The 27,842-nt window shown below is 36.0% G+C and overlaps 1 protein-coding gene across 3 annotated transcripts; it reads left to right on the top strand.

Moving 5' to 3' along the window:
• Nucleotides 1–1,420: 1,420 nt before the first annotated feature.
• On the top strand, nt 1,421–27,434 carry TMX3 (thioredoxin related transmembrane protein 3). Of its 3 annotated transcripts, XM_080581581.1 has the most exons (16): nt 1,479–2,137; nt 2,310–2,370; nt 6,226–6,265; nt 7,333–7,456; nt 8,987–9,032; nt 11,180–11,260; nt 12,108–12,207; nt 12,444–12,521; nt 13,936–14,002; nt 16,208–16,306; nt 17,127–17,184; nt 17,952–18,005; nt 18,307–18,363; nt 21,109–21,238; nt 23,433–23,501; nt 24,502–27,434. In XM_080581581.1, the coding sequence occupies exons 1-16, from the start codon at nt 1,705–1,707 to the stop codon at nt 24,757–24,759; spliced, it is 1,755 nt and encodes a 584-aa protein (XP_080437707.1). In that variant the 5' UTR covers nt 1,479–1,704; the 3' UTR covers nt 24,760–27,434. The 3 variants fall into 3 exon arrangements, with proteins under 3 accessions (XP_080437709.1, XP_080437708.1, XP_080437707.1); XM_080581582.1 differs by lacking the exon at nt 24,502–27,434 and having other exon boundaries at nt 1,430–2,137; nt 23,341–23,481; XM_080581583.1 differs by lacking the exons at nt 21,109–21,238; nt 23,433–23,501; nt 24,502–27,434 and adding an exon at nt 20,685–21,091 and having other exon boundaries at nt 1,421–2,137.
• The last annotated feature ends 408 nt before the right edge of the window (nt 27,435–27,842 follow it).

The raw sequence follows: 27,842 nt of genomic DNA on the forward strand, positions 1-27,842 counted from the left end.
ATTTGCAGAGAGAGTAAACTTCAAAGCTTGATAAACAGGCCTTAAAGGATGTGCAAATAGTTTTCATCAACTCTATACCAAACTACACAAAATGTTCCTTTCAGTTTAAAAGTTATTTAAAGCAAACTGTGTCTGACTAAGAGAACAGGATTATATTAATTTAACAGTTATCTGGCTAGTCGAGTTTTCTCCTGTAAGGATTTTTTTTTTTTTTTGCTAAAGGATTGATAGGGTAAATTGTTTTCATTGTCTCAGTCTAGACAGCAGCTAGATTAGGATCAAGACAGATGCCAGTTCTCATTTGGTTGAGCATACACTGACACCACTTAGCTAACAGTGGTATACAGAAAGTGAAATGCTGTGGAACAGAAAATCTACGTATTCAGGGAATAATTTTCACAGTTTATTCATTACAGATGTTGGCAACTCATTAGTTCTCCCACTGCCTGTGAAAAAAATAAAGTGTGAAACAGTCTTATTAAAGTGCATAATACTGTGTAATTTTTCAGAAAAACTTGAGTAAGAAAAAGATGCCTATTGTAGGCCAGAGTCAGATAATTTAAATACTAATGTGAGCTATGACATGCACTTACAGGTCTTGACCTATTTCTCAACCAATAAACTTATGACATGGTAACTGGCCTTTCCAAAGGGCTGTAAAATTCTTGGTATTATTTGATGAGTCCAATATGCTACAGCCACAGAGCATTATTTTATTTTTTATGATAGAGAAGTAGCGCATGTATCTACATATGCACCTGGCTTACACACAGAGGAGCCCAAACATGAGGCAACTGTAATATTTGCTGCTTGTAGACCCTGCCATTAGAAAAAGAGACTTGAAGGCTGAAGTCAGAGGAACTGAATTCTCACTGGAAGGGATTTATCCTTCTCCCCATCATAACCTCAAACGTTTTCTCGTATGGCTGAGGAAAGTAACCCCAGAATGGGGGAGAAAAGCATGTTAGCAGTTATCCACAAGGAGGCAAAAGTGAAAAGCAACAATAAAACAGAATCACAGAATGGCTGAGGTTGGCAAGGATCTCTGGAGGTCATCTGGTCCAGCCCCACTGCTCAAGCAGGGACATCCAGAGACCAGGACCACGTCCAGGTAGCCTTTGAAGACAGAGGATTGATTGATGGTCACCTGCACAGCACAGAAGTGCTTCCTAATGTTCAGAGGGAACCTCCTGACCTGTCTTCCAGTCTGTGCCCACTGCCTCTTGACCTGGCACTGGGCACCACAGGAAAGAGCCTTGCTCAATTCCCTTTAAACCTTCAGCTGTTTATATACATTAATAAGCTTCCGTCTGAGTCTTGTCTTATGTAGACTGAGCAGTCAAAGATCAAAAACCTGCCTTTTTTTTTTTTTTTAAACAAAAGAAGTGGTATGGAAGGTATGAAAAAGATGCCTTTTTAAAGAGGTTTCTTAGCTGGATTGCTTGCCCTTCCAGGACTTGCAAATCTGTACTGAAAGCAAGCTAGCTGAGGATACGACAACCTGTAACAGGTTTCAAAGGATGAAGAAAATTAAAATGAATGACATAAATAAGCAGTAAGAGAGCCTGTGTTTTTCATGAATGTGATGAAGGAGGGCTGCTGATATATCAGTAAGCAGTACAGTATGACCTTCTACCGCTCAAAGACATGGTAGAGATCAGTTGAAACTCACTTTTCAAGGAATTGGAACATAGTTTTTATTTAATGCGAGGGTATGGAGGCCCCCAACTCTGCAAACCGTGGGTGAGATCACAATGCCGGGTTCTCGGCAGGCTCTGCACCGTGCAGCCTCAGAAACGAGGGCAAGCCTTCCACCTGCAACCGAAGGCAGAGACCGTGGGGATGCTTCAAGGCCTGAAGAACCAGTTTTCGAGTGCCCCAGCTCTCTGCGTTCCCAAACACAGCTACCCAAACCCGGCGACACCCTCAAGAAAGACAGGAACCAGCCCTACGGCTGCCAGGGCCGGGGCCGCCGCTACCCCCTCAGGCAGCAGCCTCCGCCCGCCTCCTGCGCCCATGCGCGGCGGTGAGAGGTCGGTGCCGCCGCCCGCCGCTTCCCCTTCCGGCCCTGCCGGGGCTCCTCGCAACATGGCAGCGGCGGCGGGCGGCCGGCTGGGCAGCCCCCTCTGGGCGGCAGGTGGAGGCGGGGGTCTGCGCAGGGAGCCGGGGCTTGGGGAGGGTTTTGGGGGCTGCGAGAGGGTCCCGCGGGAGGGTCCCGGAGGCGCAGGGGGAGAGGGAGGAAGGAGGCGGCTGCGGGAGCTCGCAGAGCTCGGCGGGGATTACTGACGGTACGCTTTTCCTTTGCCTAGCGGTGGTTGCGTTCGCGCTGGCATCGTCAGGTGCGGTTTTTGTAGAGGACCTGGATGAATCGTAAGTGCTGGGGGGGTCTTGAATTAAGTGTTGGATGGCTTTTGGGGGCGGGGTGGAAAAAACGTACCTGGACACATACCCAGGATCGATGGTTCTGTGCAGCGTGTGGTAGTCCAGAAAATTACACCGCAAAAGTTCATTTATTCCTTAAAATGAATAGCAGAAAGGCTGTGGCTTGCATTTAGTAGCTGTCATCAACTAAGCTGGGGAATGTTTTAGTTTTAAGGGTTTGTTTTGAGGTATTGTTACGGGTGCCGTGTAAAAGTGTTCTCAGGCTTTCTTGTATTTATTCCACTAGAAAAGAAAGAATGCTGGTGACCCGATAGCCATCCCAAATTAAAGCTGATTATGCTTCACTAAATTCTGCATTTGCCTTTGCCATGTGGCTGCCACAGGGAGTTGGAAGGAAGGGTAAATGTGTGTTCATGCATGGCCAGAAACGGAAGAGGAAAAAAGCAGGCTCGCTCAACTGGCCCATGGCTGCTTGAAGTGCCAGTTGTGTTCCAGTGTAAAAACATGCTTTTACAGCAAATGTAGCCCTAACGTGGTGAAAGTGTTGAAGCGGGTACTCTGCTCTTAGCCTAGTTGTGTACTGCCTTTATTTGCTTCACTGTAGTAGTTCTGTGGCGATGTACTTGCTGTTCCCGCTAAAAACTAACTTTCTGAAAATGAATATAACTTTTTTTGGTCAGATCAGCAAGTTGGTCTGAAGTACTAGAAAGCAGCGTGATTATTAGGGTGGAAATAGAAAGTATAGGAAGTATTTTCTGTCAGAGAAGGCATTAGATAGCAGCTCTGTAATAAACTTAAGTCAGTCACAGGCAATTTCATGAGGCTTCAGTCCATGATAAATTGCCCCATTTAGCTATGGGGTCAAAAACCATTCACTTGTGTTTTAAATGTACTGCTGATTCAGCTAGAGCAGATAATCATAGGATCAAATGAGTTGCAATGAAGTTATGGGGGAGGGAGTGGGAATGTATTGAAAGGGCATCAAAGAGAGATAGATACCTCAGTATCTCTGACTGGGGTTTAAAGTGTTATGAAAGAGTAGCTGGAGCGCAGGAACCACTTGGAGTTGATTTTCAAAGCTTGTTTTTGTTCCATACCTCATATTTTCATATCTCATACTGAAGGTAAAGAGACTAAGTGAATAAAGTAATGTGCATCTGCTCCCACATCATGTTCCCGTATCATGTTTCCACAGGTGTAAATTTAAATGTAATTGTTTGGAGTAAAGAAGCATAATTCTGTAGTCATGTAACTTTTGTGAAATAGCTGATTAAAGAAAATCCTGTTTTAGAACTCTTTTCAACTATTTAACTATAGCAATGCCAGAGTTTACAGTTGGGAATAGGAATTAAGTAGTAAGTTGTTCAGGATAGCTTTTGCTTTTTAGCTAACTGGCAAATTGTGGGGGGGAAGAAAAAAAAGAAGAAATTGTGAGCAGTGACTGGTAAAAGTTTCTAGTTTCCCAATTTTACGGATACCCAAAATATATGTAGTTTTTGCTGCTAATGAAAGCTCTTTAAAAAAAAATAAAATGGATGGTTCCTATCAATTTATTCTAACCTTACTGCTGGCTGCCTCAGATCAGTACTCATCCTGCAATACTTGCTGAGTTGTTGCAATGTGATAATGAAGCGGTAGTGACCTGACTGAAAAGGAAGTATTTTTCACTGTTTGTGAGGATGCTGTCGGAGCTTGGCCCAGGATCAGAATCATCAGAAATGGTGCAAGAGAAGTGAGAAGGGAGAGGGGGGAGTGGAAGCAGCAGCTGGGTTGGTTTTAAGTCCCTTGAAATTTTGACGGTCTTCTTTATGGGGTATGTATTTAAATGGCGGTGAGGGAACATTTGATTACATAGTATTCCTCCAAATGTTGGGAGGTTGTATGTTTTTGAGACAAATCATTTTGTTTCAAGGATATGCAACACCTGTATCATCTTTCCACCACTATGACTATACCTGTGTCTACTGACTGCAAGAGGATTACATAGGACAGTTAACAAGGAAACACTAAAATTTTGTTCTTGGGAATGTATTTACAGGGCCTAGAAACAGCACCTGTAGAAAATGCTGAAATACCTGTTTGTACAGATAATTTTTTCTTCAACAGTGTGTATAGCTGCTTTGATATGGTCTAATAATTTAATCATTGACAAAAACAACTGTCAGGCTAGTTTTGGTAATGTTATGCTTTGGATTTTAATTTCTGTGGATGTTGATGTTTTAACTAAATAGATGCTGTTAAATCAGCTGTACAACTTGTACTACAATTCTAATAATGATTAGTTTTTTCTTAGGCCCAGTGAATGTGTTGGCAAAATTACTAAATTCCATTGGAATGTACAGTCTTCAGGTGGTCCCTTTCTTTCATTTTCTTGCTGTATACTAGTTTTGTAAGACTTCAGCCTACCTTTCCAAGTGCTTTAGTGTTCTGTACAATTTCAATACAGTTTCTTGGAATATAGTCATACTGTGACAGGGAGAACAACTCATTGTAAATTCTTGTTTTTACATGCTAAAGGTGATGCTCTAAATGCAAGTTTAGCCCAGTACCTGATGCTTCAGTAGCTGCTTTCTGCCTCTTGCATCATGAGCAATTATTTGTATTCATAATTGGAAGGTAGCTGGAGCTTCATTAGAGTTCTCAAGAGATGCTAGGCTCTAACTAGTTCTCACTAGCTCTGTAGCACGTTTTTAGTGAGATAATGTACTAAAGTAATCATGACTTTAAAATGTTGCTTTACTGTAGCTATTAGTCACTAAAAATACCTTTTCCACTTTAAGTGTTGCAACCTTGATATGCCATCAATAAAACAAAAAAGGGTTCAAATTACCACCGTAAGTTTGTAATTAAAAGTTTCAAACGGCTCTGTAATTTCTCCCAATTCTAGTCACTTTTATGAAAGCCCATCTTTTTATAACAAGAAACAACCTTACATAAAAAATGTAGTTTATTTAATTCTCAAAATAGAAATAGTTAAGTAATGAGAGAATTTCCATGATTTTTTTGTAGTGACAACAGTGCAGTGAAATGTGTAAATAACGTTTCAAGAGGTACCCTGGGATTTTGACGCATCATGTTCTATTTTTGTTTGGAGTTTTTTGCATTTAGCGACAGATTTGTTGTTAGTAAAGATAGTCAGTCAGTTCACTAAGATGTCATTGCTCTATCATTAGAGTATTCAATAGTACCAGTGTATCCATGGTTTTCATCAGTTTTATTTTCAAATTATTTATTTTCCATTAAGTTTTTTCATTTAACTTTTATAAAAACTTAAACTGATAACACCTGTAGTGGATGAAAAGGAGTAGAGAGGTAGAATGTTGAAGGATGTTGAATTAAAATTGCTCTGCATGTAACACAAAAATAATTTACTGTACATTCAGTAAAGCTAAGATTAACAGTGTAAACCAATGTCTAGGAAAGTGAATTAGTTCATCTACAAAAGTGTTATGTATTCTGAATAGTTAACAGTATGCAGTGTTTAATATAACAAGAATAGCAAGAAAACACTTTTCCTGCTTAGCTTACATATCGTAATCAAATTTTTTTTGAGGTTTTGATATGTTTTTTGGGTTCTAGTTTGCTTTTGGTCTTGGCAAACGGTCATAAAAGCATAATTGATTTAAAAAATAGTTGTGCACATGCAGAAGCTGTTATAATGAAAAAAAACTTTCCTCCTTTTCCACACCTTCTCCCCATTCCAAGAAAGAAACAAAACAGAAATCTAGTATCTGTAGTTTTATAATGGATTAATTGTAGACTTTTACTTCTTTGCACATACAGTTCATATATTTATTTCCAGATATATTAATATATTCAGATATATTTTTTCTTCCCTTCTAGGTTTAAAGAAAACCGTAAAGATGACATTTGGCTTGTAGATGTGAGTATATGAGGAAAAAATTGAAGACTTGCTCTTCATTTCATACCAAGCTAGTAAAAATCAAAGCATAAAATGTATGATGTTACTCTGTAGTAAGGGTGCTTCATCATCTGGAAATTCATTTGTATGTGGTGCAGAAAAATTACGTGACTATTCTTCTGGCAGGATGGATAAGCAATCTTCCTGCATTATTCAGAATGAAACAGGATTTAGACTGAGTATTGAATGCAGACAGGCTTCATCCTATATTTTACAGTCCTTAAAAAGGAAAGCAGATTGTCTAACACAGTGAGGAGGTAATTAATAACCTGCATGCAGATTTTTTTTACAATTCCATTCTAGCTACATCAGCTAATTTGTGCTAGATATTTAGCGCTACAACATCAAATATACGAAAGGTTTCTTTCTTTCCAACACACTTGGAAAGATAATAAAGATATGATATTTGAGTGGTGAAAACCATATATGCTGCTTCAGGATTGATTAGACAAAATCCAACTTCATCTGCTTGCCACCTGATCTTGTTATACATTGAAATTTACATTGGAATCTTCCCTGTTAATTTTACTGAGGTGTTGCAGGAAGGCATAGGCAGAAAGATAAAGTGAAGTCTCCCAGATCTGCTTGGCCTTGACAAAATGGGATTGATTTTACACTATGTTTGTATAAAGGTGGTTCCTGAAAAAAATGAAATCCAGAGGGACAGCTTTGGGAAGTATGCATATCCTCTTACATTTGGCAAATAAGTTCATATTCCTGGATAGATTGATTACATGATGTTTTAACTTTCCAGAAATAGAGGAAAGTATTTTGAGAGTTTTTTTTAAATAGTTGCTACACAAGTTTCTTTTTATAAAGAAGAAATGGTATAATAGTGCAGCAACTGAGTGCATTCTTTTCAAACTTCTGCTTTCATATTAAAAGCATCACCAAATCGTAAAAGCTCAGTTTGTCACTTCAGCCTTGTAAGTAACGTGCAGGCTTAAAAATAAATCTTTCTACTGTATCTGAGGGCTAATTAACTTCTCTCCTTTTTTTTTTTTTAATGCAATGTATTTCCTTCTCAGTTTTATGCACCTTGGTGTGGCCACTGCAAGAAATTGGAGCCAGTGTGGAATGAAGTGGGTATAGAAATGAAAAACATGGGCTCTCCAGTAAGAGTTGGGAAGATGGATGCAACTTCCTTTTCTAGTAAGTATTGTTTGGTTGGGGGTAATGTTTTCCCAATCTAAAGGCTTTATGAAATCAAGGTAATTCAACCTTGAGAATATCAGAAGGAAATGCAGCTGGGCGCACACACATGACTGTGAAGGAACATGAGTGGTTAGCTGTAAATAATTTGTATTCCCAATGGGAATGTGAAGCATCGTGAACTATCTGAACTTTGGGTAGCTTGTCATCAAATGTTGAGTTGGAAACTAAATATATATAACGCATTCAATAAATTTTGCCTCTGGTAGCTATATGGAATGAGGATACAGCAGTTATACCTTACCAGGCGACTATTCTGTTGCTATCACTTGAATTTTTGTGCAGGTTTGCCTTAGAAGTCCACTGAATGCAATCAAAGGTAAAATAAATCATGCTTGGGAGTAGCATAGTTGCTACTTTTTGCCTATACTGCATTCTTCGTATCACCAGAAGATGATGAGGGTGTAAATAAATCTCTTCTGTGATGCTAAGAAAATTTTAGCAATCTCCATGGCTGGAATCTTTTGAAAACCCAAACAAAAATCAAACCTGTCTATTCTGTAGTTTTTTCAACTGTGCTTTAAGATCTCTGCAAGGGGAAATAATCTACCTAACGACAGCTCTTGTGATTGAATATTTTAATACACATAATGTGTTCTAGTTTTTTTACAAAACAAATATGAGAGGAAAGGATCAGAATGAAATTGAGCATAGTCTGTGTGTTTCTTAGATCGGTCTTCTTTGAGTTAGATGCAAGTATGTGAATTGCTAGTTTAATTTGTTGTTCTGTGCAGTTAGGTTTTTGACCCAGGCAAACAATCTTAAGACACAATTTCTGAATTGTTATGCATAGCCCTGCACACAGGTCCTCCCATATTTGCTCCTCTGGCATCTGGTTGGTAGCTTCAGAATGTTTATGCTTAAAAGTATGGAATTTTTGTGCATTTTTAGTGCAGGTTTTTGGTGTTTCCTGCCCCCACACTCGGCAGGGAATTGCAGAGGCATTGTTAGAAGTTAGACTTATTCTAGATTTTTTTTTTATTTTAAGAGTGCTTATTTTAACTTCTGGAAAACACTGAATTGACTGGAAGGTATTGTTTAAGGTGGCAGTTTGCGTTCACAACTGGAGAGGATATTGCAAATTATATTGTAAATGACAAATGTGAGGCAGGGTGGGGTCTGGAAAAGTGCTGCTATAGTCTTTTTTTCTTTTTTTTATCAATTAGCAAGCAGCAGGTAAGTGACTGATTGTTTAGAAAGCCTCTATTTCTGGTGAAGTTGGTTCTCATGCAATTTTACTTATGGCATCTAAATCTGGAGTCTATGCTGGGAGCCTGCAGTACCACAGAAGGAGGTCCCAAATGTAATGAAGTTTTCTAACAGCAAATTTTGAAAGGAAATAATTAATATTGAACTCATTGGTAGGCTTTTTGTTTATTTATGTGGCTTGAATAGTAAGCACTGTTTAAGCCTGAAGTTAGGAGAGCAGGAAACATTTGGTTCAGTTTGGCATTAATGCATGTATTTCAGGTATTGCTTCTGAATTTGGAGTGCGAGGCTATCCAACAATTAAGCTGTAAGTTGATGCTTCCCATTAAATTATTTTTAAGTTACCTTTCCTAAAACTGATCTCATAAAAGAAAGTGTTCTCTATTTAAAAACAAACAAAAAAAACACAAAACAAAAAAAGCACCATCCCCTTTTGATGATATCAGTGATTTTGGCTGGACTGTGTTTTGCTTTGAAATTCTAATCAAGATGCTTGATATTACTGAATTGTTTTTTTAAAAAAATAGTTTAGCAGATTTGGAATTCATTTGCTTTCTATTTTATATGCAACTTTAAAAGTGTCTATAAATATATATTTCATATATATGATAAGAATGAAATATTAAAATGAATGTTATGTGCCAATTTTTTTTTTTGCCTTAAGAGTGATTCAGGCAGTAAGTGCATACCTAAGTCTTCGCATTTATTTCTATAAGTTGCTGATTACACTTTCTTATTTTTATTTACGACTCCCTTCCCTTAAGTGTTCCTGAAAATCTTATGTAATTGACAGTAGTGGTTACTGTGTAGGGTAAAATGTGAGAGCAGTTTGGCAAAGGGCATATATGTGGCATTTTTTTCTTGCTTCACTAACTGAAAAACTGATGGAGGATAATATTATGGCGTTTTTTTCTTTAATGTTATTATATGTACTTATAATATGTGGAGTGTATAGTCTAGTACAAGGTCATGTCAAATAAAGAGTTATTAATTTTGGCTACTTTTCACTGAATATGTTGGGCTTTAGCAGTTCATTGTTTAAGGAAATAGTATTTATAATATATTTTTTCAACTTAGGTTTCTCAAAAATGGGTCAGACGTTTCGCATATTAATCTTTAGGGATGAAAACTTTATTGACGTATAGAATCATAGAAAATTGGTTTAACGGTTGCTTTCTTTATGTGGATTTTCTAAAGTTATTTGGATTCAAATAAAACCCTGTTAGAATGTAGTAAATCTTACTTGAATACACTTACAGTGCAAACACATTGCATTCCCTGCCAGCAAAGAATAATAAACTGACCAACACTTCATGGAAGTGCTTAGTTTAGTAGATATATTTAGAAGGTTTTGCAGATCATTTGGTACTTTTCAGTTATTAACAACAACAAAAAAAGTGATGCTGAAGTTTTGGTGTTTGTTTTTGTTATTGTATTACAAGCAAATGTTCCTAATGACGGGTGTCTTTACAAAGTAAACGACTGCTGTGCACTAGGAAAAAAATAGTAATTACTTTTAGAAATCAGTAAGTTAGGTATTCTATAAATAAATTTTTACTCCATGATTCCATTAACGAGTTTTGGTTTTTTGCTGATAACTTGTTTTGGCTGATTATTTGACAAATAAACTTGTTTATCACTTGCTAACAGATGACTAATAAAAGTGTGAAGATCGAGTAATTCTACATAGAATAGAAGCATGGAATGGTTTGGGTTGGAAGGGACCTTAAAGATCATCCAGTTCCAACCCCACTGCCATGGGTAGGGACACTTCCCAGTAGACCAAGTTGCTCAAAGCCCCATCCAGCCTGGCCTTGAACACTTTGAGGGATGGGGCATCCACAGCTTCTCTGTGCAAACTTTTCCTCACCACCCTCAGAGTAAAGAATCCATATCTCCCTTCTTTCATTCAAAACTGATCCCCCTTGTCCTAGCACTATCTGCCTATGTAAAAAAGTCACTCTCCATCTTTTCTTAAGCCCCCTTTAAGTAGTGAAAGGCCTCAGTGAGGTCTTCCCAGAGCCTTCCCTTCTGAAGGCTGAGAGAACATCCCCAACTCTCAGCCTAGGAGAGGCGCTTCAGCCGTCTGATCAACTTGGTGGCCCTCCTTTGGACCTGCTCTACCAGGTCCACATCCTTCTTGCGCTGGGGGCCCCAAACCTGAACACAGCACTCCAGGTGGGGCCTCAGAAGGGCAGAGTAGAAGGGGACTATCACCTCCCTTGACCTGCTGGGCTCTTCTGATGCAGCCTAGGACGCACTTGGCCTTCTGGGCTGCAAGCACACACTGCTGGCTCATAACGAGTTTTTTTGTCCACCAGAACCCCCAGGTCCTTCTCTGCAGGGCTACATGTGCAGCTACAGCTTTGTTGGTTTTACTCTGTTATTCAGAATTTGTGGCTTCTTAATATGTGCTCGTTCTTTACATTTTTTTTTCCTTTCCTGTTTATCCAGCTTAAAAGGTGATTTGGCATACAACTATAGAGGACCTAGAACAAAAGATGATATAATTGAATTTGCTAATAGAGTAGCAGGGTAAGTATAGAATTCTGTGAGACTACTTCTTGTGACTTCTGTAGGATTTTGAGGTGGGCCAGAAATGCAATTAATTAAAAAAAAAAAAAGTCATTGGCATGAAAAGTTATGTGCAATATACACGTGGTTGCATGTGAGGTTGTTGTTGAGTGGCATGGAGAAGGCAAATAGAGACTGACTAGTCATACTTGCACTTCTTTATGGTGCAAGAACTAAGAACTAGGGCTTTTCAAAGTAGTGAAAAATATGGATAAAGGAAACTCATGGAAGCCAGAGACAAGGATACTGACCTAAATGTTGGCTAATACATAGAGACATTACTAAGACAGAATCATTTTAATACTCATACTGAGAGGCCTTTGGGGAGAAAAAAGAATCAAGTTACTTCCTTTCATCCTTAGATATCAAGTGACATTCATATGAATTTAAAGTTTTAATTACTGTTGAGAATTCTGTAGTTTAGGAGTGTCTGTGATCTCTAATAACTAGAAGCTTTAAAGAATATTTATTTAGAAGACTATGTCCTCTGCCTGCTGTCCTTACATTCAGAAATTTTTCTCTCAAATGATTGTACAGTTGGTAAATGGCTTGGATGTTAACATCGTGACAGCGTTTTGTACAAAGATACTGACTTGAAATTTGTGTGTTATTTGAGGAACGTAGCAAGGTAATCGGGGGGGTGTTTTCAGTTTTTAATAGAAACTGAAATAATAAATTAAATAAAATGAATTTGAATAGGGAAATTTAGAAAAAGAAACCACCTGTGCATTTTCTTGGGGATTTCTATTTGGGTTTTTGCAGCTTGCAGAAACTAAGATTTTTTTTTTCTTTTCTTTTTTCTTCCCAGACCTCTTATCAGGCCACTTCCTAGCCAGCATATGTTCGAGCATGTGCAAAAGAGGCATCGTGTACTTTTTGTGTATGTTGGTGGGGAATCTCCTTTAAAGGTTTGAAACTTGATTAAATAAAGTTATTTATTTTGGCTCTCCACAGACATAGTTTAAAATAATGTCTAAAAAGTTTAGAGACTGGAGAAAGTACATGCTTGTAATAAGTGTTTTCACAATCTTTTGTCCTAACCATATTTTCTAATGAGTCCTTGAAGATAAGGTAAGTTGCAAAGCATTCCTTTAAAGCATACTCAAAGTTGAGACATTAAAAAAAAATGTTTGTATTTTTGCAGGAAAAATACATTGAAGTTGCTTCAGAACTAATTGTTTATACATACTTTTTTTCTGCCTCAGAAGATGTGCTACCTGAGGTAAGCTGTTCAGCTCCTACTATTTCCATAGAAATGGTACAGCTCTCCTGTGCAGGTTTTGGTAGCAAGAGATTGCTTACTGCAGTATATTTGTCTTTGATAAATTTCAAACTAATTACACTAACATTCCATTTTTTTGTCTGTATGAGAAAAAAAAAAACAAAGTTTGTTTACTTACATTTTATTGCACAAATGGCTTGTTCGGTAATATTACTGAACCAGTTAATATAAAACCAGTTAATAAACTGGTTAAATCACATTTATGTTAAACCACAAACCTACTCAAAAATATGTATAGTTCATTTCTGAGCTGATGCAAAGCCCTTGTTGCTCCTGGAAGCCCTTTCACCAGCCACTTTTATAACTAGTTTGAGTGTCTGGAGTGTGGGATGCCACTGGTAACCATGAGTATCAGGGAGTTCAGTGAAAAATAAGTTCTTCACAGTGTGTGCAATACAGCTGATCAAAACACTAGTCTGTCCAGTCTGATGGCTGCAGAATCCTACTATAGCTCTTGGAAGATTGGGTTCTTTGATGGAAAGGAAATAATTTTGCATTTAATCACAAGGATGAAAAAATGCTACCACTGTTGTTAGTCTAATCATTGTTACTTAAGTGCTGAAGCAAAATCAAGAGGCTTTTTCATTTCTAGTTATCTCCAAATGGGATATATGTCTGCTCAGAATCTGACAACGTATAACCTTGAAATTACTTTCAGATTAGCAGAGTGTGAACTAGCATATTTTTTTATAGCCATCTATGTATTCCAATGTCTAGAATTAACCTTCTTGCTCATTAATATGAGCTATTACATAACAGGCTGATTAGTTTTTACATTTTGTTCCAAGAAAGATAATGCAGAATGATTACAGAACATGTGTCAATTAGAAAAGTACTCATGATACTGTTCTTATATTTCCCAGAAACAACAAATGTCTTTGTATTTCCATTAGCCTGAACCACAGGAAATATAGCCCAGATTTAGTGGGACATGTTATCAATGTTACTCTTTTACTATTCAGTATTGTTGACTGACCATTTAGTAGAAGCAACTGTATGACAGGTATACTGACAACAGCACAAATTGAGATCAGAGAACAGTACAGGATTGATGGAACCCTCATGTTGCGAGCTGTCTAAAGTTAATGTCAAACTTTAATAAAACTTTCTTCATGCTGTTGCAGATACTATTAAAAATCCTGCTTGGTTTCTAGTTTGTGAGACCTACCTGTCAAAACTAGGTTTATGTTGCACTACTTTGTGATAGTGGAAAATTGGGGGCGTTTATGTTTATAAATGTACACAGAGAATGTTTCAAAATTTTCCACTGGGCTACATTTCCACACTTCTGAGATGCTTGTTTAAAAAAAATTCTACTCTTCCGTGGATTAATTGAAGAACATCCCTCTTTCAGTATGTGATCTTGCCTGAATTGCCTGCTGTTGTTGTTTTCAAAGATGGAACTTACTTTGTATATGATGGTAAGTAAAAGTGTACACTACCTTAAGGCAAGATACTGAAAACATATATGGAGAAACTGGAAGAAGCGGAATTTTTATGAAGGTCAAGTTGGGATGGTGGGAAATTCCCCAATTTTGTGATAAATAACAGCTATTTCATGAAGGAATAGAGAAAAAATTACTTACGGAACAAAATGCATTTGAGAAGGAATTGGTTTTTATCCATACTGAAGTAGAAGTTAAAGGGGTTACTTTGTGTTATTCAGTGAGACACAGCTTCTAATATTATTGCTTTGCTGGCATTAAAACACATTAAAATGGCATTAAAATGTTTTCCATCACTCACTGTCCAAATCAATTACATGAAAAGTAGAAGAAAACTCTTGCTGAAGAGGAGTCACTTAACACAGGCTTTGGGAAATCCAGATACAAAGAAAAACAGTATCATATCTAATAGATGAGTTTACTGTTCCAAACATTTAATCAGATTATCTCTAAATAGTCTTTCTGACCATCATATCTTTCTCTTGAACTTAATTTGATTTGTACTTTACTCCAGTAAAGTAGCTTTTTGTGTATTGATAATACAGGCTGTATAGTTAGTACAGCAATTCTTCCTTTAAAAACTGTGAAGGAAACTGATCCTGCCTTTATTCTCAATATTAAAATTTAGAGAGACTTAAATGACAGCTTTGAGCATATGTGACTTTTGTATTTGTGTTACTTATATATTGGTAGCGGGAAAGGATTAGGCAGCATAACTTCTCCCTAGATAACTGATCAAGCGTGCACAGAACAGTTGAACTTTCAATCTGTGATTTTTTCCATTTCTGAAAATGTGCCTCCCAAAAAGAGGTGAAGGCGATGTGAACTGTTACTGCAACAGTTGATGCATGATTTTAGGTGGCATAAACTATTCTGACTGGCTTGTTCAGCTTGTAGACTCTAGAACGTCCACATGAGAATAGTACTGTTTCTGAAATGCCACTGACAGAATGCCTATCATATAGATAAAAAGAGGATATGCGTTTTAAGCTTGCTTTTTCTAATGTATTTTGTAAAAATTTTACTCATAAAGGACTAAAAATATACTGTTTGCATAATTTGATTTATACTATAACAGATTGGATAAAGTTATACGTGTAACATGTTATGAGAGGCTGGATAAGGTTGTATGTGTAATTGTTACAATTGAGAAAAAAGTTGAAAATCTCATAAAGGAAATGGTTTAGCAAAATTCATTTCTCAGTTCTGGCCTCATCTGTATTTTTTCCACAGTAAGGGATGTAGCTCCGTGGGAAGCTTTATACTTGAAATTGCATGCTACAATCTTATGACAGTTCAGCGTTAACCTAAAATTAGTGATGATTCACTCTACCCAATGTTAGGATTTAATGCAAATTTATTTAATATACATTTATATATGTATGTATATATACGTGCATCATATGTTTCTTTATGGGTCAGAACATCTAGCATTTGAAATTACAGTCTTCAGTATAACTGATTGTGAATTATACATAAATATTTGTGTTTACATTCACAATGCTGTTAATGAATCTACCTTTTCTGGACTCCTCTGTTCTATTTAATGTTCACAAACATTGCTTTGTGTATTTTTGTATCTCTTCTCTTAGTCTGAAACTCTTCTTAGGGTTTTAAACTGTTCCTTTCTGTAGTGGGTCACACTTGTCTCCTAGAACAGTATTGTTTATCCTTGACGTGATAAAAAGGAGTCATCAAATCAATTTTTCATACTTTTTATTTAATAATTGAAAATAGCATGAGAAGTTTTAAAATTGATATGTCTAGTAATGTGTCTAACAACAACAAAAAGAAGCGGGGGGAATGCTGTTTGCATCTGAAGTGCTGACATTATTTCCATGAATAAAACTTTGACATTTAATGTGCGGAGTTACAGCCTAAATCTTTGGTAGAGTATAGGAAATACTTAATTATTTCTCTGCCTTTCACTGCTTTTGGAATCTTTGGGAGGGAACAGGGGGGCAGTTGAGGTAAAGTCAGCTGGTCATGCAATTGGAGCATTTTAGCAATGAAAGTAGTTTACTATAAACTTAGCATTCTGCCTAATACTAATATTTTAGGAATGAGAGCATACTGCTCACTGGACATTAATAAATCCAATTGCTCACCTTACAAAAAAAAAAAAAAGGTATTTGTTAATTCATGATGTGTCTTTAACTTCTAACGTTCTTTGTTTTTTAGAATATGAAGATGGTGACTTGTCATCCTGGATAAATCGAGAAAGATTTCAAGGTTACCTTAATGTAGATGGCTTCACGTTATATGAACTTGGAGATACAGGTGAGATGCTGTTACGTTTGAAGTCTGTGATCTCTGAAACTGAACTTAAGCATTAAGGAAAAATAAAGAACGCTAAGAAACAGCACTAAAACGAAAAACTGCTTGTTCTGAAAGTTAGAGTTAATGATGTCTGCTGTTTTTTGAAGTTAGTTAGACCTTTTCTACCAACTAGAGTCTTCATCCAAAGCCTGCACTAGTCCTTTACTCACAACATAAAGATAAGTATGTCTAATCCTGTGGTATTCACAAAAGCTAAGTAAGGCTTTTAATTGAACAGCAGTGTAGGTTTTGCTTGAATTATATGTTAACTCTTGGAATACTGATGGTTTTATGAACATACTTTAAAATTTTGTATGTGGATGAACTTAAATGTATGTCTGATTCAGATACCTTTAGAGTAGATATGGTGAGGAAGGAAGACTACCAAGTGCCAAAATGGACCTCTGTTTCAGAATACTTTAGCATTTCTTTGGTAGATTTTTTTTTTCAAGTTAAATGAGAGCTTTGCATGCAAGTGACTTCTGGAATGATTTCTACTGCTTTTAAAGGCATGCATATACTGAAGTAGCAGAAGAAATGCTATCCCTGTTGATTCTTTCCAGGTCAGGATACCTTATAATTTACCTCCCATTTAAAAAGAAGTTTATATTCAGTGCATGCATTGACTTGTTTGAGGTTTTAAAGGTTATAAAATGTCTGTGTTCTTACATGGTTGTGAAAAAAATAGTTATACCTATATTTCATAGAGTATTTGCAGAAATGTTGCAGTATTTGCGTGTTCATTTTTAAACGGTTTCAAGCATTCTATTCCTTATTTTAGGAAAACTTGTGGCTATTGCAGTTATTGATGATAAAAACTCTTCACTGGAACATACCAGGTACAGAATTCAGTATTGGTGACACTGTGGGAGAAATGTGCTCATATGGTGGAAAACTACTTCACTGATTTACAGAATTTTGGAAGTTTAAGTATTCAGAAATGCTAGGCTAAGTGGAAGGTTTTAACTTGTGAATGTTCTCTAGATTATGACTTCAGCATACTGACTTGACTCAATTTATGGCTCTGAAGCTCATGTGAATTTTCAGGGGGGTGATGCATGTTTCTGGATCACTCTTCTCCCACTTACCAGTGAAATCACAGGAACAAACAGTGATTGCATAACTTTTTAACATGGAAGACAGTACTTGAATGCACATAATTTTGAGATAAACTTGGTAAAGTTAAACAAAAGACTTCATCTCAGTTGCATTAAAATGAATTTAGTGATGGTTGACAATTAACTTGCAGAACTTGCATAAAAAAAGTATTTTCGATTGAGTTAGAACTTGCTGAAGAGACTGGGAGGAACAAGACTTTCCTCTGTCTCTTTCTGATTGCACACAGAAGTAAGCTAAGAAAATACTCAAATACCATATATACTATTTTCCCAGATCATCTGGTTTTTTTTTTTTTTGGTTGTTTGTTTGTTTTTTCAAGTTTGGTAAAGGCAAGATGAACAAGGTGTTTTTTTGTTTGAGGGGTAGCGAATCCTAAGTGCTGTTGAGATACTATTCCCCACTTACTGGGGAAATCTAAATGTTTGGATTTTAATGGAGTATATACTGGATTTTCAGTGTTGTTCTTTTTATTTTTTCCCCCCTCCAGACTAAAATCTATTATTCAGGAAGTTGCTAGAGATTATCGGGATCACTTTCACAGGTATGCAGACGTTTCTACAATATCTTAATTTAACTTCTGCATTAACCCTTCCAAGACGGTTATTTTTTCACCTGAGAAATGTTACAGTATCTGTTTTTTGAATTTGTATGCTGATTTTAATAAGACCATTCCATTAACAGTGTTTTTAGGCGGCTGACTGTCCTGCAGCATTGTCAGTTTTTTCTGTTATATTGCCGAGTGTTTGCTCTCATCTTCAGTTGCAGTTATTTAAACGCAAATTTACTTTGATGCTGAAATCCATTATTCTGTTTTGTTTCTTTTTATTATGCATTTCTTATAGGGATTTCCAGTTTGGCCATATGGATGGAAATGATTACATTAATAGCTTACTAATGGAGTAAGTAAATTCTTATTTCAGTATTCCTTCTGCTTGTATTTGTTGCTAATTAAATATAATTTAAAACAGCCTTCTGAAGAAGTCCTGCCTTTCATGGATTAAAAAAATTCTGTCCTCAGAAGTCAGTATATAACATAGTATCAGTTGTTTGTTAAATTAAAGCTGTGTAATTTAATGTTAGAAGTTTGGCCTTCTGGTAGTGCTGATTGTCGGTGTTCATCTTTCAGGTTTACTTTCGTAAATTAACTACTCTATTAGAACTTTTTTTTCCCCCTTGGTTAAATTTACAGGACACTAGCAAAATCAAAAGTTATGTCATGTTGTAACAGGACATACAAATGTTTATTCATTAGCTATGTTTTTTATTTCTGGAGAGGCACGTTTGTTCTTATTGGTGCATTTTTAAGGCTGATGTTTAAGTGGCTCTTGCTTTATGAGCCATCGTTTTCTGAAAAGCAGTTGAACAATGAAGTACAGGATTTGCCTGAGATTGTATAAGATGTCTTCCTAAACCCAGAGATAGGTGTCTTAGCTGTTCAGAAGCTGGCACTGGAGTATCAATTAACAGATATCATTAATTCCTGGTTTCACCATGGATTTGAGAGTTGAAATGGCACACAAACATGTACATGTAGGCAAGCAGTATAAAATGCATAAATGATTCTGTATGCACCTGGTATGTACTTTTTACGTTTTGAAATATCTAAATAGCTTAACAAGATGCTTCACATTTGACCTTATTTTCCAAAAATACATAATTGGAGAGTTAGGTTGCTTGGCATTTATTGTTTACCACTTGTTCTACTCTGGCCTTCTGAGTGAAGGAAGAGGGTAATGGATTGATACACCAGCTCTGTAATGGGAGAGTATTCCAAGCCCCACTCTGAGAGATCAAAGCACAGAGCCTGAGTATCTGCACTAGTATACAGTGTCTGTCTTCGTGTATCTGTCTGATCTTGCAGCTGTTGCGGATGCTAGATCTAAGACCACAAGAGGACTACAAGGTCAGAATAACAAACTGAGATAGATATGCAAATATTCCATTCTAAACTGTGCAAATGTGTTTGTGCTACTAAAAGTTCTAGGAGATACATGGAGAGTCTGGAGGCACTAAGTCTGTATTTCTGTGTAATGCGTGTAGATTCAGATTAGTACCTGAATAAAAGTAATTTGAAAACAGCTGTGTCTAAATTGAAGTTAAATGGTATGATTATTGATATAGTGCTTTCTAGTTGTCAAAAATGAGACCCTCCTCACTTCATTATTGCCTTGTCTGTGCAGGCTCTGATATCTGACTGTCTGCTAAGATGTGTCAGCTTGTTTACCTGGTATAAAAGCATTTGTTTTTCTGGCAAGGAGATATGGGGGGTTATTTTGTTGATTCAAAAAAAAAAAAAAAAGAAAAAAAAGTCTTACTATGTAGTCTGCTGAGTACCAGAACTGATGTGCAAAGGAGCTAGAGAAGGAGATGAGACCCCTAGGAACAATCAAATGAAGGGAAAGAAGACAGAACTGCTATTTACAGCAGTAGTGATCTGGTAATAATTGCTAGATCTGTTCAACTGGATTGTCGAACTTAATCTACAAAATGCGTGAATTTATAATTTGTTGTGTTTTTTGGGGGAAGTTGCTGTTAACAGGCTTTTACTTTATTTTTGAATGAAACACATGCATTTCCAGCATAATTTAACAGCACTAAAAGAAAGCAGCAAAATCTGTTCAGTGATAGAAGTGGTTCACATGGTTACCTGAATAATTTGAGTAAAAGGTTATTGCCAGTCCTTCAATTTTCCACTAGATGGCAGCAAGTGGAAACAGGTAGAAAAAGCCTCTGGAAGCACAAGGAATCTATTGCAGAATACGTTTTATTCTTGTAGATGTGCATAGCAACAAATTCCCTTTCTTCACAAAGGACAGAATAATTCCACCAGTAGTCCCTGGTAGAAATACACTTATTGATTTGCCTGTAACTCCACTAGTAGATACTATCATTTATCTCTGTCTTCAGCAGTGGATGAGAATGCTTCTGTTGAGTTAAATGATAGTACTTAAAGCTGTGCACAAAAGAAGAAAGCAGAATATTAGGTATTTTACTGAAAGAAAAGATGCATCTTTGTGGAAGCTGAGGTACGCAGCATCATTGTAATGTCAGCTGTAGGTGTCTTGGAATCCTCACCTCCCTTCCTGATTCTGTGATCGTTAGCAATGATTATGCATGTGAATGTCAACTGATGACTAATAATGGTTTAAAAAAATCTGTAGTTTGTCTGCTATATCTAAAAACTATGTAATAGAACTTCAGTTGGTATGTCTTCCTCTCTTGACTTGACACACACAAGTTGATTGATTAGAGCTGATCAACTGGGACTGAATTTTTGGATTAAAGTTTTGCCTTTGTGCACTAATGTAGTGTGTTGTACTAATAGTACATTTCAAATGCAAAGCTACTGTGAGATCTTACTAATGGGCAAGTCACAAGCTATCTGATTTACAGTCACTATGGGCATGTAAAATACAGTAAGCTTCAGTAGCTTCACTGGCACAGATGAGAAGGAAAATATTAATGAGAAACATTCTTGTACCATTAAGTTCCTTCTTCCTTCTTGTCTTTAAGGAACTGGTATAAGGAACACACGAAGAGAGTATTAATGATGTAGAATGCCATTAAATGCTGTAGAAATTTGAATTGCAATGTTGTAGGCAGTATTTCTTTAAATCTCTAACCTTTCTGTTTTATGTTTCTAGTGACTTGACAATCCCTACTATTGTTGTTTTGAATACTTCCAATCAGCAGTATTTTCTACCAGATAGGCACATTGAGAATACAGAAGACATGGTTCAGTTTATTAACAGTATCTTGGATGGCACGGCTGAAGTAAGTCTTCATTGTGACTTCAAATGTGTAGCTGGTGTTTATTTAATTAGATGTTAAAGTAGGAAAAGAATTTGGTTACTCTAGTTGCCATGTCGTGTTTTTTCTTCCTGTTCTGCCTTCTTGTCTTGGGTACTGTCAATAAATGCATGATTCTTAGTTCTTGAGGAGTGCCTTTGCTCATAGTTCTGACTGTAGTACCTCAGGTAGAAAGCAAGAGTGGCTTTATTGCGTAGAGCATAATGTTAACTTCTCTTGATTTCTTTTACTGTTGTCACTGGTAAATGGTGAGCTTTTTATTCTCCTGTTTTGCCTTAAATATTTGTTTAAAATTTCTCTGGAGTACATAATTGAACTTCTTTTTTTTGGCAATGAATTAATAAATCCAGTAGCTTGATGAATGGTAGGTTCAAATTCAAAAACAGTGGTATACTTCCTTTGCATATTTCAGACACAAGTTTACTACTATCTAACTGCTCTAAATAATCTTTTAACAAACCTCATCAATCCCCATGGAATTGATGGCTTGGTCAATTTTTTCTTTTAATGTTGGCAAAACAAACTCAGGTTTGCTTGTACATTCAGTGGACTGTAAATTGGGCAGAAGGCTATGTTATGTGGATGAGTAAAGATTGTGGATCAGAGCTCTCATTTGTGCTTACAGAACAAGACAGCCTGCAATGAAGGGAGGCAGTGCTAACAAATCATTCGGCTGACTTCTGGAAGAAGAAGCCTGTGTTGGTTTAAGACAGTTCACTTTGTATTGAATGCTTACTGTGTTAGCTGAATCACACAATCACATTGTGTTATAAAAGTAGTTTTAGGTTACTAGATGGTGTAATGACAAGCAAGGCTGTAGGTTGTTTCAGTCATATGGAGTAGTTTGGTTTACTCAGTCTGACAAATTGATGTAGCAACATAAAATATGGGTAGACTTATAATATGCTTGCTGTTCATGACTTTACTGGCCATGTTTCCAGTTGCAAGGCGAGGAGTTTTCTAGTAACTTATTTGGTGGCTCTTTGTTCTTCAGTTCTCACTTCTTTAATATTTTTATTACACTTTAAAATTCTGAGTTATGTTTTTATTACATTTATTTAACTCTATTTAAATATCGTTATGGTGAGAACAACAAATTAAACCAGTTTTTTTAACTTCGAGAAATTCTGTATTTGTGATGTCTTGTGTTTTTGTCATAATATCCCTTATGTCTTGTTTACCATATTTCAGCTAGAATGATTAAAGTTGTCTGAATTCACATCTTGTACATGTATGTGAGAGGGCTCATATAGGATGTGATTTCATTTAAGCTGGTGTCTGTAGACAGAAATGGTATTACTTCAGCCATGTTGAGGCCCAAGAGATTGTATAGCTTTTGAGGAATGACAGTCTTTAAAGTACGCTGGTAAACTAGTATAGAAAACAAACTTTCTGAACCACAGTGAAATTTTGGAGGAGTATAACATTCCCTATCTCCCTTTCTTGGGAGGTGTTGGATTATTCACCTTGTTCCTTTCTGTATGGTCCTAGGTAGCTTTGAGTCTTTCATTTTTATTTGTAGTTTTGGAGGGCTTGGGTCAGGGTCATGCTCTGATTAGTTGACTTCCTCCAAAATGTAAATTTTCGTCCTATTTGTTTCTTCAGCATGTTGAGAAAGGTGAAGACTCATCCTGTTCAATACACAAATTACCTTCAGACCTGTATAGTATTTTGAAGGCTCTTCTAAGTTAGATGGTAACACAGGTAGAGTCTATCATTGCTAGACAAAAGCTTTTTTTTTTTTATTATACCTATATATCTTTTTATTGCTTCGTAGATTTTTCTTACTGCTTCTGTCATTATCCATAAATACATATCATTCAGCTGCAGGAAAGTTCAGAAGATCTCTGCAATTCTGTAATTGTTGCATTGGAACAGTTGGTAATTTCTTCTAGTGTTTCTCTATGTTGAGATGTGTTAGAGTGACAGTTGACTTGGAACCTATTGTCTAAACCAATTGTGAGAGAATTTTTTGAGGCTGTTGAAATGTTTATCCACGCTTGAGAAGTTGGAGTGTCTGGGCAGCATGAGATGCAAGAGTAATTACTTTTCATTTCCTTCTAAAGGGACTTAACATTGCAAGGTCTGAAGAATGAACTTTTGGAATCATAACTGCAAAGTGTCAGCAGTTTTGACATGGTTCCATTTAAAATTTCAGGCACAGGGTGGTGATGGAGTTCTGCAACGAATCAAGAGAATAATCTATGATGCCAAGTCTACTGTAGTGGTAAGTTTTATTTTTTGTAAACAAGATGATAACCTTGCCAGTAAAGATGCAAACCTTTTTCAGAGAGTTTAGAAATACTTTATAGAAACATGTTCCTATATGCACATGTGCGTGCACACGTAATATATGTGAAGTTTAAGCCTAATTAACTTGGTTAAAGTCTGAATAATATTTTTCAGTGTGTTAGATGTTGAATATATGTAGTTTCTTTATTTTTTTCACTCCCTTTCTGTATTAAAGTATGACATTTTAAAGGATAGAACAAGAAGAATTCAAAATCTTCTCCTTGACCTTCTTGTCTTCCTTAGACTGAAAGTAATAGCACTTTAATGTTCTGAGAAATGTTATGGTTTCAATTTAATTAGTTAAGGCACAGGGGAATTAAACACTATACTTGATGTGGTTTTGAAACAAATATTTTTATAATTCTTCTTAGAGGTTAGCAATGCTTAACAGAATTTTATTGGGAAAATGTACGTAAATTTGTTCATTTGTCCTACACAAACAAATGTGCTGTGAATCTAAATTGAAACTTGCATGTTTCTTTGTGTAACTTCCAAACTTCTGTCAGCGTGTAGTGTTCAGACACTAGTTTCTGAAACCAAAAGTCCTTCCTCTTGTTCAGTGAAGTCTTTCAAGCTACTCTTTAATAGGAAGTTCTCTAATAACAGTGTTTCTCAAGATCATTTGTGATGACTCAAACTAATTTTTGAGAATGAGGCACAAATAAGAGTTAAAACTGAATGTTTTAAAGTGTTATTTTAATGCTATTAAAACAATTGTTTATCGAGCTTCAAACAATAAAATATGTAGTTGGCGTGTTAACATTAACCATCCTATTGGAATGTTGTAGTAATAGTTAAAATGACACCTCCTTTCTGCAGCAAGCTCACTCAGTTCAGATGTTTCTGAATAAACGTACAGAATAATAAGAGAAATAATGTGGTAATTTTGAATGTTCAGTGAAAGTTTTTTTGACTTCAAATTTGTGTTCCAACAGTCAGTGTTCAAGAGTTCACCGCTTCTGGGATGCTTTCTCTTTGGGTTGCCCTTGGGTGTCATCAGCATTATGTGTTATGGAATCTGCACAGCTGATACAGATGGAGGGGTAGATGAACATGAGGCAGCTAAAAAGGAGAACAGTGATCGGGAGCTCACAGATGAAGGCAGTGAGGAAGAACAAGAGGAGGAAAAGAACGAAAACTATACAGATGGAGATCTTAAACAGAAAGACCTATTGGAAAAGAAAAAAGACTAGTTGAGCAAAAAATTCTCTAAAATTTCCAAATAGACTTATTTATTGAAGATAGTCATTTATTGATGATCTTCATGAAAGAGGACCTTTTTGTCTGCATTATCGTAGTTTTGACTTGCATGTGTTCAAATTTGCTCAGATATTGATAGGAAAAAAATTGAAATATGGATGTTCTTTATTGTCTTTAACGATTATCAGAGGAGGAATTTGCAGGTACGACTTGATACTTTTTGTTTTGGAAGGTTTGGATTGTTCATTTCCAGAACATCAAGATAAAGATAATGCAACTTGACCTTAGTATGTGATTAGCTACTAATAATGTAGCCCAGCTAAACACTGATAAAATTAAGGCTGAATACGAAGAAAGTTTAAAAGAGACCTGTAAAGTCTTTCAGAACCTGATAGCTAAAGACAACTTAGAGTTTTTCCAGGAAGTCACATGTTCTACATGTTGCACATTATTTTGAAAAAATACTTTATCAAGTTAAATATAAATTGTTATAAATTAGAGGACTGTTTTATCATGTACTAATATAATTATTGTCAGTCAAGAATGTCTAATTGATATAGGATGTGTTAGCAGTTAAAAATATTGGAGGACTACGTTATAAACCTTTTTGGAGCAAGATTGCTTGTTAAATTGTTTTTGTATGAGTGCTTACACAGACTTTTAGTAGAAATTTATCTTCACTTTTCTGAAACCACAGTACAACTTGATAAATTCGGCAATGGTGTATAAGCAAGCACTGTTTATCTATTTTGCCAAACTCCCAAGTGACAAGCTTTTTGAACGGTGTAAACATGTTTACAGTATTTAATTGAGATTGTTATGTATCTTTGAGGTAGTTGGTGTTGATATTTCTGTTTGAGACTGTTACCTACTTTGAAAGAGGGAGTTAATGAAGCATAATATTAACATTCATACAGATTGGTCAGTATAATGCGTTTTTGTTACCTATTTAGTTATAAAAGTCACTTTTAGCTACAACCCAGTGACTGTGAAAAGGATTAGTTCGTATCCGGGGTTAATCTCCAAGGATAAAATATAAAGCAGCCTTTGGTGTTGATGTCACAGTACCATAGAAACAAAACTTCTGTTGCTTCTCCTCTTAGTCTTCATGCTGTTTTTTTCCTCTTTTAAGGTAATATTTCTGTATAATGCAGATTATTTTCTCACATAAGGCAGCTTGATCACACAAGAAATTACCATACTGTAGCACTAAGTTAAGGAATTTTAAATTAAGACATTGGTAATCTTAAATAGACAAGTTCTGATGGTAATATAAATCATAATCGGCTAAAATGTATTGTATAATTTTTCCTTGTAGGAAAGAAATTTGGTTCTTCTGGTTAAGTAGCTTGGTAACAGCTGGCTTAAAGTTACAGTGAAGGGTATAATACATAGATGCATGAGTTGAAAGAGTTTTGAAAGAGTTTTGTTACTGTTGTAAAGTTTAAGGAGATCAGGGAATTTTTTTGGAAAAATTCTGTGTCTGATTTCGAGTCAACCCTTTTTCCTTTTGGGAGGAGAAGAAAAGATGAGTTCATAGAATTTTGAATAGCAGGTGTCTGATAAGTTCCTTCATTTCTTTATTTTCTCTGTGAATTGCCTTTTTTTAGTTTTCCATTTTATTTGCATAGTTGGTTGTAAATAGTAAGTTGAGTTCCTTGCTTTTTAATGTTTTTTTTTTAAATCTGCAGAATACTTTGAGAAGTAGTTTTAGCATGTATGTGAAGAGTGAGATGCTTAAAAAATGTGCTTTATGTCTTTTACTTGATGTAGAGCTGTGTTATGTTTAAAGAAAAAAGAAGTCATTTAAGGACAAACCTGTAAGTTTCCTTGGACTTCAGCACAAGTCAGTGCTAATAATCAAAATGCTGGACTATTAAGGCAATAAGGTGCTTTATTCATTTGTCTCTTTTCATAAGTTTTCAAGTACAAATGAATTACGTTTAATTTTGGCTGAGGCTGGAAACCTGTGGCTTTTGACTAAAAAAAAGAAAGTGGTCAGTGGAACACCACTGTTTATTCCATAATGTGTAATTTAAAAAAAAAAAAAAACACAACCAAAAAACCACCCACAAAAAACCTGAATTCTGCTGCACTGCAAGGAACTGTTTCAACTGTGAGCTTTCATTATTGTGGTTATTTTTGTGTTTATAATCAAAGTAGTATCCAAAGACCTTGCTGAGAAATCTTCTGAGATATGGACCTAAAAATTATAAATACCGTGTAAGAAATAGATCAGACTGGGATCCATTACAATTGTAACATTCAACTGCAGGAGTCAAGACAAAAACATGTATCTCAGGCACTTCTTAATTGTATTATCAATCAGATGTGTACTGAACTATTGAAAATTTAGCTTGAAATGTACTGCCATTTTCACCAAATCCTTTTCTCAGCTGTATTCAGCAAGGCATAGGGAAAAGAAGAGCATCATATACTGGGTATGTCAGAAGTGATATGCAATTAAGGGATTTATTGTGGTCATGCAAATAGTTTAGAATGCTATCTGAGGGGAATCTGACATTTTACTTTTTTTTTTCTTGAATCTCAAAAGGTTTCTTAAAGCAACTTCACTGTAGTAATTTCTTCAAATTCATGAAATACTGCTGCTTTTTGAATTCAAGTGTAAGCCTTTTATTTTTTTCTATAATAAAAACATACAAAAGTGCTTGTTTCTTTTGCTTAATTTGCACTGTGTGAACTTCAGATATTACGTATTCTGTAGGAGGTAGTATTTCCTAGAACTCCTTATAAACGTACTTTAGGCCCAGAATAACTCAGTTCAGAAATGCAGCTGGCAGCTTTTAAAAAGAACAATAGTTCATCCTGTCTGATATCTTCTCTTAAATATTTTGAAAATATTCTCCAGATAAAGGAGTGAATAGTTTCTTTATACATCTGGGATGCTCACTAAATAAATGCATTTTTGAAAAAAATTTGAATACCAATTCATTCTATTAGCATACTTGTGAATTTCTACAGTGGTGTCTTTATCAAAGGGAACCCGAGGTAAATTCTTCTATTATACATTTTGTTCGGAAATAAATTGATTTAGGGTAGTCCTGACACTTGGCCA

The sequence above is a fragment of the Anser brachyrhynchus genome (assembly GCF_964034855.1).
Source record: "Anser brachyrhynchus genome assembly, chromosome: 2".
Taxonomy (NCBI): Eukaryota; Metazoa; Chordata; class Aves; order Anseriformes; family Anatidae; genus Anser; species Anser brachyrhynchus.